The sequence below is a fragment of the Neolamprologus multifasciatus genome, chromosome 14 (genome assembly GCF_963576455.1).
Source record: "Neolamprologus multifasciatus chromosome 14, fNeoMul1.2, whole genome shotgun sequence".
In the NCBI taxonomy this organism is placed as follows: Eukaryota; Metazoa; Chordata; class Actinopteri; order Cichliformes; family Cichlidae; genus Neolamprologus; species Neolamprologus multifasciatus.
The window spans coordinates 19,942,825-19,957,624 of record NC_140452.1 but is presented as its reverse complement, the minus strand read 5'-3'; the positions used below and the strand labels follow the sequence as shown (position 1 = coordinate 19,957,624).

The 14,800-nt window shown below is 39.8% G+C and overlaps 2 protein-coding genes across 5 annotated transcripts in view; both read right to left on the bottom strand.

The window, feature by feature from the left end:
• Nucleotides 1-7,875, bottom strand: part of arhgef12a (Rho guanine nucleotide exchange factor (GEF) 12a) — a 42,332-nt gene extending 34,457 nt beyond the window's left edge. Inside the window, exons 1-2 of one of the 3 annotated variants that reach the window (XM_085184475.1) lie at nt 7,486-7,875; nt 6,528-6,748 (exon numbers count right to left, since the gene is read on the bottom strand). In XM_085184475.1, coding sequence (XP_085040601.1) covers nt 6,528-6,559 — 32 coding nt within the window. In that variant the 5' untranslated portion in view covers nt 6,560-6,748; nt 7,486-7,875. Of the gene's footprint in view, nt 1-6,527 lie in introns of all 3 variants that reach the window. The other 2 variants (XM_085184478.1, XM_085184479.1) reach the window with 2 other exon arrangements.
• Nucleotides 7,876-8,073: 198 nt separating this feature from the next.
• On the bottom strand, nt 8,074-14,712 carry tlcd5a (TLC domain containing 5a). Of its 2 annotated transcripts, none has more exons than XM_085184482.1 (3): nt 11,645-14,712; nt 11,302-11,505; nt 8,074-10,872 (listed from the first exon to the last, which is right to left on the bottom strand). In XM_085184482.1, the coding sequence occupies exons 2-3, from the start codon at nt 11,495-11,497 to the stop codon at nt 10,340-10,342; spliced, it is 729 nt and encodes a 242-aa protein (XP_085040608.1). In that variant the 5' UTR covers nt 11,498-11,505; nt 11,645-14,712; the 3' UTR covers nt 8,074-10,339. The 2 variants fall into 2 exon arrangements, with proteins under 2 accessions (XP_085040608.1, XP_085040609.1); XM_085184483.1 differs by having other exon boundaries at nt 14,178-14,711.
• Between the last annotated feature and the right edge of the window lie 88 nt (nt 14,713-14,800).

The following is a 14,800-nucleotide window of genomic DNA, read 5'->3' as shown; positions in this document are numbered from 1 at the left end:
GTATTCCCTGTCCTGCCTTTCCTTTTTTGTTTTGGCTATCTGCTATCAAAGAAATGTTATCCGATTAAAAAACTGTGGGTAGGTAATACAACTTGTGTTTTTAGAATGGTTCTTGTAGCCCCCCCGCCCAAAAAAAAAAAAAGAAAGAAAGAAAAGAAAGCAGGCGTGTGTCAGTCTGTTGAGTCATCTCTGAATCAGCTGAAACAGGCAATGTAAGATTAATCACAGTGCAGCGGCATGTTGCTGTCTCTCTCTACAATACAGCCTTTCATAGCAAACACAGAAAACATTCAATTAGAGCATCTCCATCCTGAGGACTCTCAGCATGGCAAGTAAAATGCATCCAATGAGCTACAGCCGGGATGCTGCTTTTTAATGTCAACTATCCATTTCCGGTTATTTTAGACAAAGAATGGATCCAAAAAGTACCAGAAATTAAGTTATAATATAATTTCTTTATCAACTTGACATTCTGAGAAATAAATACTGTAAAAGCAATTTATCTTCAAATCTATTGGAGCACTGAGCATAATAGTATGGCTTCTTCACTGCCACAGATAGCTTGAAGGCAGCAGCCTAGTTTAAGCCCACAAAGCCCTTACATGGACATGTGAGAACTTGACACTTGGGTAAGACAGCTCTGTTTCCTCGTCCCCCTTTTCTTTATTGTTGTGATCCTGTCTTTCATGAAGTGAAAGTAATGTTTGAGCCCTGAAGCTCTTCTGCTTAACAGCACAGGAGGTGCAGGACAGTAGAGGGTGTCCACATGCATCAACATCACATAGTTGGGTGACAGACCCCCAACTCTCTCAATGCTCAAGAGCTCCAGCTAATATCCAGGCTCCACCCACTCTCCAACATCACCACCCCTGGGCCACTGCTTCTTTCATTCCCCTCTGTCTTCTTTATGCCATTTCCTAGATATATTTCTTTCCTTTTATTAGCTTGAGATAAGAAGAATTCTTAATAATCTTAAAAAAGTAATGAAAAAGACCCAGACAATTTCACTGGCTTGCAGTTTTCACCTTACCACTTTTTATTTGTACTTTGGTGTAATAGTAAAGTATTCTCTGTTCTAACATGGACCACAATAAAACGTAGTAATGACAGGAGAGAGAGGTTGATTAAAGCAAAAAAGTAAAAAGACATGTTATTATGGCTGAAAAAGAGTGAAACAGAGCTGGATGAGAATGAACAGAGCTGGTGTGTGCCTGCGAAAGTGACACCCAGGTGTGAGCAGTAGTCCTAAGATCCGTATTTACATTATATAAATAACCAAAACAAAGAATTTGGTCAGTTGTTTGGTGAAGACTTTAGGTGGCTTATATGGTACATTGTGTGCGCTGCTATCATTCTGGAGAAAAATTCAGTAATCTTTTGGTTTTACCACACGACTGCTAGATATCCCAGGTCGGGACAAAGTGGAAAAAAAACAAAAAACAAAACATGTAGCATGTAATTGAACCTAATTACAATTTCAATGCTAACTCTAATGTGCACCCAAACAAAACAATCCAGATAAATTGCTTGCTTTGTTGCATTATTTTTATTTTTTTTTTTACTAAGAAGCTCTTTTTCTTGTGTTCCAAACAAAGCACACCCCTTTTCTTAGCAACGGCTGTGCTTTGAGCTTTTAGGGAGGGTTAGGGTTAAAAATAAATAAAAAGAAGCACAAAGTCACTTGCTGTTTAATGTAGCTCCAGTCATGAGGACGAAAAGAGAATCCTGTCCCATCCAGACAAACTAATACTCACGTTTTCACAGGTGAACCCCATGGAATCATTTGCCTCCAGATTGCTCAGTTTCTTCGCTTTCACAATCACTGCAAAGGCTGGCTGTGGGCTTCAGCTCTATGTTAAATGCCCTGTTGCCGCCATGCTAGTCGCTGTTGCCTTGCCTGGGGCCTTTCTTTGCCCCTGTCAGCACCCACAGAGGCTGTAGGAAGCCTTGCGAGGTGGGTTTTATGATCTGGTCCAACTTGTCAACATTGTGTCCTCCAATAGCCCTTGTTAAAATGTATTTTATTTTGTTTTTCATTTTCTATAACAACAAATGTATGACTTTTTAGGTAATGAAAACTTTTGTTAAATAATCAAGCTTACAAGACTGACCAGAGCAATAATTGGTATTGTCGATTTTGCAATATTTGAGCTCCCTTAAGCAGGAAGCCATGCCTGTTAATCAGCACGGGATGTTTAAATCCATTACAGAGAAGATGGGGTAAATGCACCAGATCTCACATAGGACAAAATACAGGACAGCTGCAGAAGTGATTATGTAAAGCAGCATGCCAATGTGGTGCAGATGCTGAAGACACAGCTACAATTGCAAGGCTATATTAATGTTCTTTTCCTATCCATCCAAATAAAAAATAAAAAAATGCTCATCAAGACTCACTAGACTAGAAATAAATATTCAACCTAGTTTTTAAATGTGATCAAAAGCTATCTAAAAACAAGTGTTTGCAGCACTTCAACTCATCATTGAATTGATTCTCATTTGTTAGCCATTCAGCCAATTCATGTTAAAAAAAATAAAAAAAATAATACAGCAAATAATTAAAAAAAAAAAAAAAGCTTTTAGTGTAATATACAGCGCAACCACAAACTACAACTTCCAAATCTTCCACTGAAATGAATCATCACCTCCATAAAACAATCAAAACCAATTCTTGATGCAATGCTCTATTAATATAAAATTTATTGCACAACTGCTGTGTTTGATGAGCTCTACTTTCTAACTCTGCTTGAGATCTCTTTGCTCAACATCATGGGATACAAGAAATCAAATCTGACAGGGGGCGAGGGGGGACCACTGGGACATGCAGCTACTGCTTATGAATGTAAAACAAAAAAGGTCTGATGCACAATAGAAAATCAGTCCTGGAAAATAATAAGCAACTTGTATTAAAACTGGACAAAAGTACTCATTTGCTGGCTGACAGAGTAAAGATAAAGTATAGCAATATAACCTGAAAGGTTGCTCATCAAGCAAAAATCTACTGCCCCCAAAAAAGACAGACTACAACGTGTGACTCCACACAAAGAACATACTTTCAACTGGTTTGATGAAACAAAAACTTTACTGCCTGACCATAATGACCATCATTATATTTAAAGCACTAAAGATGACACTTGCAACGCCATCCCAACCACAAAGCATGGTGGCGATATATTGCTGCAAGAGGGGCTGGTGTACTTCTTAAAATAACACAGCACAATCCAACCAGCATAGCAAAGCAACAAACAGAAAAGCCTAAAAGAGATAACTACTGCCAATGAGAAGAAAGCAGGAGACACACTGGAGAGTTTACTACCCCCTCCAGAGCATGAAGAGAACGTAATGCCAGCAGACAAGCCTCACTCACTTGCAAAGAAAGATACCTGTGAAACCTGTGTCAATTGTATGCTCTCTAACACACACACATTCATTTCAGTGAAAAAGTGCGTGCATGGATGTGTACATTTGTACACATGAAACTACAGCACAGGAAATAAATATGTACATGTAATAATAATAATACTCATTTACTACATTCTTTGAAAGGAATCCAACCCTCAAGATCATCATCTATTACTACAACCTAGGTGACCTCAAGAGAAAATGTTTACCAAGATTACATATCAGGAAAAACTGTTTAAATTTATTTGGCTTGACCGCCCTTACCTAGATGTTACAGACTACACTAGCTTTTAATCCTGCAAGCTGAAACTACAGCCTGCAACCTGCTTCATTTCAAATGTTGATTGTCACTTGAACTGAAGTTTTTTTCCCCCACAAAAGAACATTTCTAAAAGGCTGGACTTTTCATTTGCAGGTTACATGTTAGGGTGAAATGCACATTTCCTCTGTTGCTTAGTTGGAAACTTCTGATCAGAGCTTTAAGTGACTTCTGGAAATTCATTTTAATGCACGGTTTAGAGCAGCTGACGCAGCTTCCTCAGTATCAGCGCTGACTAGATGGAGCAGAGGCATGGTGCATTATCGGGGAGGGATGCCAAATACTGGAGACGCATACAAGCAGACTGGGCTGTCAGAACTGCTCATGAAAACATTTATCATAAGGAAACAAACTTCACTGCAGTGACGCAAATATCAACTCCAGTGTCCTGTTATTAAAAATAGTGGTGATATAATTACTCAACTAGCCCACAGAAATGTATCAATGTTGACATATAGTTAACCGTTCCCCCTTTAAAGACAGTCACTGATCATGACATCTCACATCTCTCGTTTTCAGCTGATGGCTATGTCACAATGTGAAAACTTTGGCCTTTATTAGGTTGTGACTGATACTGGCTTCACAACTGAGAGCATATTTATGTAAGAATCAATGATATTGAATAATTATTGACAGGCTTGTCAGCTGAAAACTGATTACAGACATAGGTTAAAACTTTTGCAAGGTAACAGTGAAGTCACACTCCAATCAGCCTCCCTGACAGTACCTGGGTGATAAACACTGACTATTTTTTACTATTACTAATGACATGGGAGGGGGTGTATTACGAAGCTTACCTCTTCAAGTCAAAGGTTTGTGTCATAAAAGTAGCTTCCTTTTTACCTGGCTAAATTACTGTGGTAAATCATGGTGAAAACAAAGTCTGCTTATGACCAGGATATCTTCTGAGTTTTGGTTTAAAGTCAAAGTGCCAGGGTTCCACTGATTGTTTCATTTACAGCATGTCTTAAGCACAATATAGATTATCTGCTAATAGGATTGTTATGCGCTGTTAAATTTCTGAATAAAGTGCAAACTGTGTGTCATATTGTCACTGAAAATGCCCATGCATTAATTTGGTGATGGAGAAAATGTATAAATATTGTTTTACTTGATTCTGATCTGCTGCCAAGTCTGATGATGAAATAAATAACTTGAATTAAACTGTTTTCCTGTGCACTAAAAACCACCAAATTAACCGTTTTCTACGTTATTAATCTCTTGTTGCATTTTAGTATTATCTTTTTAATGTTCTGTTCTTTTTAGTTTTAATCAACATTTTATCATCATCAAATGATAACATCTCTGACTGCAGTGTCACTCATAGGGGTCATTTTGTGTAGAAAAAGGGTCTAATGCCTCACGAATCACTGCTTTTCCGAGCACAGATAGTGAAGCAAAAAGCTCTGCTTAAGAGAGAAAGTTGAGAACCACTGTTGTGATACCTGTTATCTCCAGCTGGGGTTTTAGGTTTTGTCCAGCCAGCTAATGCAAAGAAAGCCTGGTTGTGTTGAACTTCATTTGCAGTATACCCCTCAGTACCACTTCCCGAGAGGGCCTCAGGGGTGTGGGAAAATCGTGGAGATCAGCAGAACACTATGACAAAGAGTGAACTGCACACTAAACTGACCCACCGGCTGGCAGCCCAACCCCAATAGATACTGAATGCATCCTCCCACCAATGCCAACAGAGCAAAAAAACAAACTGCACAACACCACACATGGCTGGAGCGAAGGCAAAAGCAGGGAAATACAGACACACATAAGGCAAGAGTGAGCAAGCAACAAACCAAAAACCTAATTGATCAGTGCAGTCGCTACTAGCAACTGTTGTGGAAAACAATGTAAACAGACCATACATCCAGAACAATAATTCCAAGTACAGGCCAGCAGTTGGTGCCAGCCACTGTTGCCATCAGTGCAGTGGGGGAGGGGGGTGTCATATTTATTTAAAAAAAAAAAAAAAAAAAAAAAAAAAAAAAACTAGGGCTGGGCTTTCGCCTCCCTCTAGCTCTAGCCATGAGGGTATTTCATATCCCAACCTGGTGTAATAAGCTCCCCTTCTATTCTGACTCCTTCCTTCTCTCCTTGCAGGTATGTGACATTCAGGTGGGAAGGTTTGATGCAATACAACAGCTCCACTTTTTGCTTTACTGCCAGAGAACATCATTTCAGAACAAAAACCTCTTTATTGTCCAGGCAAGAAAACCACTGTCATGGTGCAATGCAGAAGTCAGTGATGGACACACATGTCCATACATTGGGGTAGTTTTGGACACATCCATCGATGCATTCATGAAGGCTGTGACACAATGTTTAGTCAGCTGGTCCAACCTTTTAGTTTAAGGTGACAACTGCCTTAGATAAGATGATTACTCTCCGAACTAGGGTTTTGTCTAAATCCAGAGATTGTTTTAATAGGTGTAGGAGAGGTTTAGCTTTAAAGGCTTAGGGGTAATAGTGATGTTGAAAGGTGTACAGGGATCACTGGATGACTGTTCCCTAGCACACAAACAGTAGCAGTCCTTCTCATCCAGTCCATAAGTAGTATTTTACAGTCTACAGAGAACTCCATTATCCATGCTGAGATCAGCAGTTTCCATCAAGATATGATGTCCTTCATTAGTAACTAAATAACAGTTATTACCGAGCATCATCCACATAGGTCAGTGTTTTACCTAAACCGTGTAAAACACGTTTTCAGATCAACCGAATCAAGGGACTTTCACAAAAATGTTATGATTTTATTACTTTGAAAGTGAAAACAGTGCATTAACAGAATATAAAAGGTGGTTGTTTACTGTACCTGTCAGTGAAGCTGGGCTGTGTGTCACTCATTGGGCTTCCGGTTCTAGATTTGCAGCAAATTATATCCTATTAACATTTTCCAGAGTGTGATGAGGCGATTTCCTGGAGCGTCTTTCTCTGGCATTCGTCTGGAGTAGGCAGGGATTTTGAGAACGATGCTGGGAATCAGTTCACTGTGAGGTTGCTGCAAGGCACCTCCAAACACCAGATGAGCCTAAGCTACAACCAGGACTTCTTGTTAAAATTAAATGACAGCAAAAAATCTACAGTGCAGATCATAAAAATCAATCGGGGCCTTGGTCGAATTAGCAGTCCTACCCCGGTAATAAACAATATTTTGGCAACAATAATAAATATACTAGTGCAGCTGGCACAAGTTGTCGTGTATGTACGAACTCCTCGTGTGCCTTCTTTGCATTCACATCCCAGTTTTCCGCCGATATGATGTATGTAAACAATCCGTATCCCAACGTTCCTGACACCTTGGCCCTGCGATGTAGTTCGTCTGCCAACACCCAGCTCGGCCGAATGGCCTCGACGTCTAAATGATCGGTGAAGATGCTGGAAATTCCTCCAGTCCCATTAGGTATTCCCTGCTCCAAGAAATGCCTGTCTGTGGCTGTGGGGACGACTCTCCCGTGACCAGGAGAATCGCTCAATGCCGAGTTTAAACGACCCGTGTTAGAAATTAGCAAAACAACTGCAGCTAACGTCAAACCGCTTTGATTAAAAAGAAACTGAGTTAAATGGTCATTTAAAAAAGCACATAGGTTTCACCCCCAAAAAATCCTTTCTCACTGCAAACTGGCAGTCGTTGAATCTCACCAGCTACCAGCTAACAAAACAGATGAGCTCTTTCAGCAAAAAACTTTGCTTCGTGGGCTCTTGTTTCGAGTGCAAACTAAGCAAACTCCCGTTCACAACAATGAGCCGGCCAACGAGCGAAACATACATACACAAAAACCTCGTGTATTTTCACTGGCTTGCGATACGTCTTCGCGTTATGTCCTTCAAAAAGACTCCTTGAGGAAACAAAATGCAGCGGAGCCCGTTAGCACAGCACAGCGTCTCTTGACTCCATGTTCCAAAAGAAATCGTCAATTCTCGACAGAATTCCCGTGGATGGAAAGCAGGCTAGCTATGTGGCCGCCAGCTAACGGGAAAGAAAGTAACCACCGCTCCCTTGTAAACAACGACAAAAAAGCGGCGAGAGGCTTGAAACTTGTAGCGAACATTAAACGTTATTTTTTCCCAACGTACAACGCTGTTTGTTCGAGAGAATAACTTGAGGAAAGGTACCAAAAAAATCCCACTTTCTGCCGCTAGCAACGCCCTAGCTAGCAGTTGGGAGAGACTAACCACTTCCTGCCGCCGGGGAGAATTTATTTCAGCATAATATCAGGGACCACTACTGAAAAACGAGTAACAACGACAGCAAGCACTACTACTACTGGTAACAGTAATACTAAACATGTATAATTTATTCGTGTATGATGCAACTATAGTAGGCTGTGAATATAACAAGCAGCGCCTCAATGGCGTGTGCAGCTGGCAGGGATATTAAATAATGACCACTGGGCCAAAAAAAAATAAAAAATTGTTATAATTTGATCATTTTAAAATGTATAGACACGAATATCTTCATGTTAGTCAGTCTCCTTCTGAATAGTGCTTCAAGTAACTGTGTGTGCCGTAACAGTCAAATATGGATGCAAAAGGCACTCATGAAACTGACACAATAAATTATTCATGCATTTATATTTATCCGTTAAGAAAAAAAACATACAAACTACTCAAGTGTTGAACCTTCCAGTCCAAGAGTCATTTATACGACTCCAGTTTTTGTGCATGTGATATTACTGGAAGCAAAACCAACCATCAAATGAAAATTATAAAAAAAAAAAAACTTCATCTGTCCCATTAAGGTTGTGGTCAGTCATATTTATCAATGCAAAGTACATAATTTTATCTTTCTTAATAAACAAATTCCCGTCTGGCTTGTACTCTACCCTTTTTCTCACACAACTACCTTGCTTAAATACACAACTACTGCACTACTGTGTGATTGCTGTGCTGAGCATTGCAGTCACACATCACTGCATTTCTGGCACCCTACATTATACTGTAAATACGACAATAAATAAGGCACATTGTATATTACACACAGCATAACACACACCTATCTCCACTTTGCATTGGTAAAGACTGAAAACTGGTCCAAAACGACTGAATTTATGCTAAAATGAGAAAAAAACAAAAAATTACACATGAAATTAATGTAACTTAATGTAAGTTGCTTATGCTTTGTGTTTAAAATAAAAAGTGCTTTTCTTCCCTTTTCATTGCTCCTATTTTAGAATTGCAGAAAGACCACGTCTTTCCTCTCTCATCATTCATAAATAATTGATATGACACCATCATGTGGACAGCTTAGGTAACTTCACTCTCAGTCGACTAATTCATCTCGAGTTTCGCTAGGCTTCACTAGAACACAGTTGATGTTTCAGTTTACTTGTAAATTCGCTGTTTAGTGAATGCAAACAACATGTCAAGTTTATTTTATTTCACTTTACACAGGGATTACAAAGGTGAACGATGAAACCCCGACCCGAAATGGCTCTTGTGACGCCGCCTCCTGTGTTGAATGAGTTTACAGTACATGAGAAAGGATAAAAACACATTAGGAAGGTACATTCAGATAACTAAGGCACACACTAGTTAGGTTTGTACTTTCTTATATGTATTGGTGATGCACACAGAGACGTCTCTCAGTGCCAGTCAAGTGAACAGACATAGGAAACAAACAGATGGCATGTTTTTAACCTATTGCGACAAAAACATATTCTCACAATTAAGACAAGAATGCACATAAAAATCTGGACTCAGTCATTATAGTCCCTTAATATAAAAACTTCCTGTCTTCATCCCAGTAGCACATTTTTTATTAAGGCAAACATTGTATAACATGTTTATTTCAAAATGGTTTATTTAAAAAAAGACCTTTTGAAAGACTTGCACAATGTACAGATAGCTCAGAATGAATTTAATCAAAGCTTGGACAATTTCTGACAAGATCTCTGTGAGACTGAAACATTCAACAAACAGCTTATTAAATTAAATTAGCTGGGAGCTATCAGTGCAGAGCACAGATCTTGTCTAAATGATTACTCACGCGCGACCACCCTCACACATCTGGTACAATAAAGTTGACACTGGTTACCATTTCAGAAAACATGAGAAGGTTTACAATTTACACTAAAAAGAACGCATTTAGAATTTAATAGACTCAATAAAACTGTAACATAGAGCTTTAAAGGAGGGATGCAAAATAAATAGAAATTTGATTAAACACATCAAACACACTTCAATCTTTCTGATATTACTTAATTTCCCTGAGTACCAATTCTAGTCTGTTGACATCACTAAAAGTGTTTCACAAGGACTACAACATTACATGTAAACGTTTTCTTTTCTAGTAGGGAACTTCCTTTTGGAGCCACACTGCCACACATGACTAGGTCACAGTTAACGGCAACTTTTCTTCCCACAGGTTTTCTTTGTGTGTTTATACAACAAGCTTTGGTTTTCAGTGATATAAACTGCGTCAGTGCTGTTTGCACCTTTTATGCATGTTCAGCTTCAAAATCCACAAACCTTACAAAAAGAAGCCTTAGCATTTTTTTAATTTAAAAATCCCTTTTTCTAAAATCACACTTCAACATGGAAAAAGTTGCTTTCCATGTACTTTCCATCAAGTGTCCAAAGTGAAGAGCAGAGAAATGACATAAATGGATTCCCTTCTGATGCCGATCACTCCATCTTCACTTCGTGACCATTAGCTGCTAAAAGCTCTTGGTGGTCTCTCTGGTGTTTGTGCCAGCTTTTGCTCTTCCGGATGGCAAATCGAACAATGTCTACCATAAAGACCCAGGAAAGGGCGTACATGGCCACTCCGCCACACTTGATAAAGAATCTCGGCCTGGGGGAGATCAGCTCACAGTACAGCATTGTGCCTCCCACGAAGATTCGCATCACCACAAACAGCAGCACAAACAGGACGTCCACAACATCCCCCAGCAGAGTCCCGTAACGTCCAGTCTGCTTGAGGAACCAGCGCGCCTGCAATAGAGGGTTTGTGATTTCACTGCCAAAGAGCACCGCGCACGACTCGATGCCAGACTCCCCCAACCAAAGGGTCAACAGGATTCCCAGGATGCTCATGGTGTGGTGGGCCAGCATGACTGGTCCCTCTGTACGGAAGTACACACACCAGGCCATGTCAAAAATAAAATAGCCCAGACTCAGGACCATGGCACTTATCTGCAGAGGGGTGTTCTTTGTACCTGGCATCCACAGACAAAAAAAGACCGGCTTTAGTTAGCTTCTTATCGAAACAGATAAAACAAGTTATTACTGTGAAATAAGCACATAGTTGTTTATATTGGCGTGTAACAAAAACAGCTCTTGAAAACTTTTTGTCTTTGTGTCTAAAGATTTTTCAGCACCTTACAAAAAGTTTCCACTTGGTAGTTAGAGCTCAACTGTGCTAACTAGTTTAGATGCCTCATGTCTGCATCAATTTTCAAAGAAAAAGCCGCAGATGTTACAGTGAAAACTAATAGATGAACCTAAACAGTAATGTCACATTAATGCATAAGAGAATATAATATTAAGTCAGTGAGCTGCTTAAAATCTATGCTGTGTCTCTGCATCCTTGCATCCTTTTAGGTTTTTAATGTGCACACAAAATCTTGACAAACTGCATCCCCTACCTGGATAAGTAAAAGGCCAAGGTCCATCTACATAGCCTATGTACGCTGTGATGCAGACTGCCAGGATCCCGTGTACCAGCGTGACGAGTCGACAGTTCCATTCGTAGCTCCTGGATCCGTTAACGTTACAGAGGACAAAGTAGAAAGACACCCAGCAGGATAGGCACAGGAGAGCACAAACAACAAGCACAGCCATCTTCCCCTCTGAAGGTAAGTCAAACAAAGAAAAGCAGCAAATTACAGCTAAACAAACTTCTCAGCAGTCATCAAGCCAACTCTGACTCACATTACATGGCGAGAGAAAAATGCAAGGAGGAACGTCTTGCTCTGTAATATCACTTACAGTAGAAAAAGACAGAATCACCGTCCAGAGATTTGAACTGTGCACTCTTTGTGAGGGAGCAACAATTAGCCTTTGCTTGAACTATAATAGTACTATAGTAGGCCGGCTGAGGGTCTGGTGGGGTGAGGGGGACGTCTCTTCTTCTGCTGTGACGTTTGTACTAGGAGGTGAGACCATGCAGACAGATGAGCCCACCCTCAGTGAACTGGAACAAGATGTACACTTGAGTCTTAAAGATTCAAGCGAGTTTCAAAACTGGCAGAGAGGTTACTGGGTGCTGGGTCTCAGTTCCCGAGAGGGACAAAGGCTCTTTCTTCCTTATTATTTGACATCTGCACTAATAAGCAAACAAAAAATGTCCCGTTGCTATCTTCGTTGTTATGCTTGTGATGTCCACATGCCAGCCAAATAAACTAAAAGATATTCAGTTACTACAACACACATATAAGAGCAATAAATTACTATATTTAATAGTAAGGCGGGACACTGAACCATTTCAGATTTTCTGCTTGAAAATGAATATGTTAATAAATTAATTCATCTGTTTATGGACTCCACTGCAAATCATTTTATAGATTCACTTGTACTATGGATAAAAAGGATGCACCTAAGGATGATATGAAGACTAGGCTTGAATTTATAGTCTTAGAAATCCTGCGTGTTCATCTGAAAACGCACAATAAAGTAGGGAGAAAAAATCACGAGCAAACAAAGGAAACATCTGACATCTGAATATGCAATGACAAAATTATGTAATGACATAAAACAAAACTAGTAAGTCTTGAACGATTCCACATTTCTCTATATTTATCTTCCAAGAAGCCAGACTTTCTGGTTTTGAGTGATCGTTCTCCATGCTTTATGAAGGGTATAGAAAGTTTTTCAGTCCAGTCCTTTGACCTGACCATTTTCTTGGGAATGTTTTTTTTTTTTTAATTCAAGGATAAAAAGGGACCTAACTCCAGGAATAAACCAGTATTATGCCTACATAATAGAAAATCCCTTTTAAATTGTGCCTTGTGCACTCTGTTAGTAGCAGACAGTCACAAAACTGTTCTCTTTTTTGAATCTATAAAAAAATATGCCACAGATACTACACTTTAATGTGCATAAAATAGTATTTTTGCACCAATACAGTTATTCCAAAAACAACTAGAAGATGGAAACATGGCATATCTTAGTACAGCGTGCAGGGTGTCATTAAAAGATCTGAGGAACCTGGACAAGAGGAGAATAAAAGGAGAAGTGGTAGGCCGAAAAAAACCTATCTGTAATACAGGAACAATATTTGAAAGTCGTGTCCTTTAGAAATAAGAAAAAATCCAGCAAGGATGTGACACTAGTCCTAAGAGATGCGTCTGACCCAGACAATTCATCAGTTGATCCGTCTACTTTTCACTGGAGACTCATCAGAAATGGTCTCAGTGGAAGGGTGGCTGTCAAGAAGCCATGCTTAATCAACATATAACAGGGATAAAAGACTGAGGTATGCCAAATTGCACAGGATCTTGTTAAAATTGATGGAATCATAAACAGAGAAGAACACTCAGATTTTAATCCTCCATGCAGCCCAATGTGGAAAGCGTCTGATCTGCAGCTGCTTTGTTTTTCAGCATGACAATGATCCCAAACACTGCCAATGCAGTAAAGGCATACCTGGATAGAAAAAAACACATAAAGGAACACTATCATTCATGGATTGGCCTCCCCAGAGCCCAGACCTCAACATTACTGAAGCAGTGTGAGATCTTCTTAACAGAGAATAGAGCAAAAGTCATCCAACATCCAAAAAAGACTACTTGAACTTTAAAAAAAATGAAAAGAAAGCTTACCTAAGAGAGTTCAGGCAAAGCTAAGGAATAACGATTGTTGCCAAATATTGACTTTCAGGCGCTTTAGAATTGTACAAACTCTGTTTTTGCCTTATTACACTGCATTCCCATGTATGTTTGCACATGTTTCAATATATGCTCATTTTACTAACAAAATATAAAGAAATGAGTGGTGACTCAAGACTTCTGTAGAGTACACACAAGAAAACACCAGGTAACTGAACAACTACCTTTATGTTTATTATTTGCTTTTCTTCATTACAGCATGCCCTGTGTATGATGCTGGAGGCTTTCCTGGGATAAGCGTGAGACACCTGAGCTATGTTTACTCTTATAATGGATGCAGATTCGAGCTGTTTTAAGGTAAAAACTAATAGCGTAATAATTGTGTTCCCACGTAAACCCATGAAAGGACGGGAACTGGCAACCAGAGCCCACGAACAAATGAAGAAATTTCTTCATTTGTTCGTGGGCCAGTTTATTGATGGTGACAGCAAAAGCAGCTGTTGCTAACAATGTGAAAGGGCAGCAGCAGAGCAGGGCCATAGCTCATCCCTTAGCCGAGGGGATGCTATCATAACAGGCTAACTCTGCACTGGCACTATTAGATGGATCAGGGAGCAAGCTAACCGCTAGCAAGCTAACAAAGCCTTGTTTTATTGGGTTACAACACGTTTATAAATGCGGTGAAATATAATTACCTTGACGGTTCACATGTGGCTGTGTCTCCGTTTACATTCTGGCTGTTTTGCGTCCTCTGAAGCAAATATATGCTCGTAGAAAACCGAGGCAGGTTTGTTTGGATACACACTTTGCTGTCCTTTAACTGAACGGCACCGGGTAGCAGCAACAGCAGCCTCCTTCAGCATCCTTTGTGTCCCATTACAAGTGGCTGCATTTGCATGCTAAGCTACTATTAACTTGCTAGCACTACAAAGTGTATTGCATCCTGCTTATATTATCCCGTGCAATACTATAATTAGAGATTAAAGTAGATTTATGCAATATTTTGTAAGAGAAGCATGCTTTCATCCTAGATGTAGCGACGGCAGGCTTTTTCTTTCGGAGCAGGGGCGACACCGTGTGGGAAATAGTGGAAATTACAACCTTGATCGAAAGACTGACATAACACACCTGAGTGCAAAACAGGACAATTTATTGGAGCACCCAGAAGCAGATGACTATGCAAAGAATTTAAACTGTATATCTCTTAATTCCCATACACCGATTCCTTTGCCCCCCCCCCCCCCAAACACACACACACACACACACACGCACACACACACCTCCTTATACCCCATATAAGGCTTAATAAAATGACTCC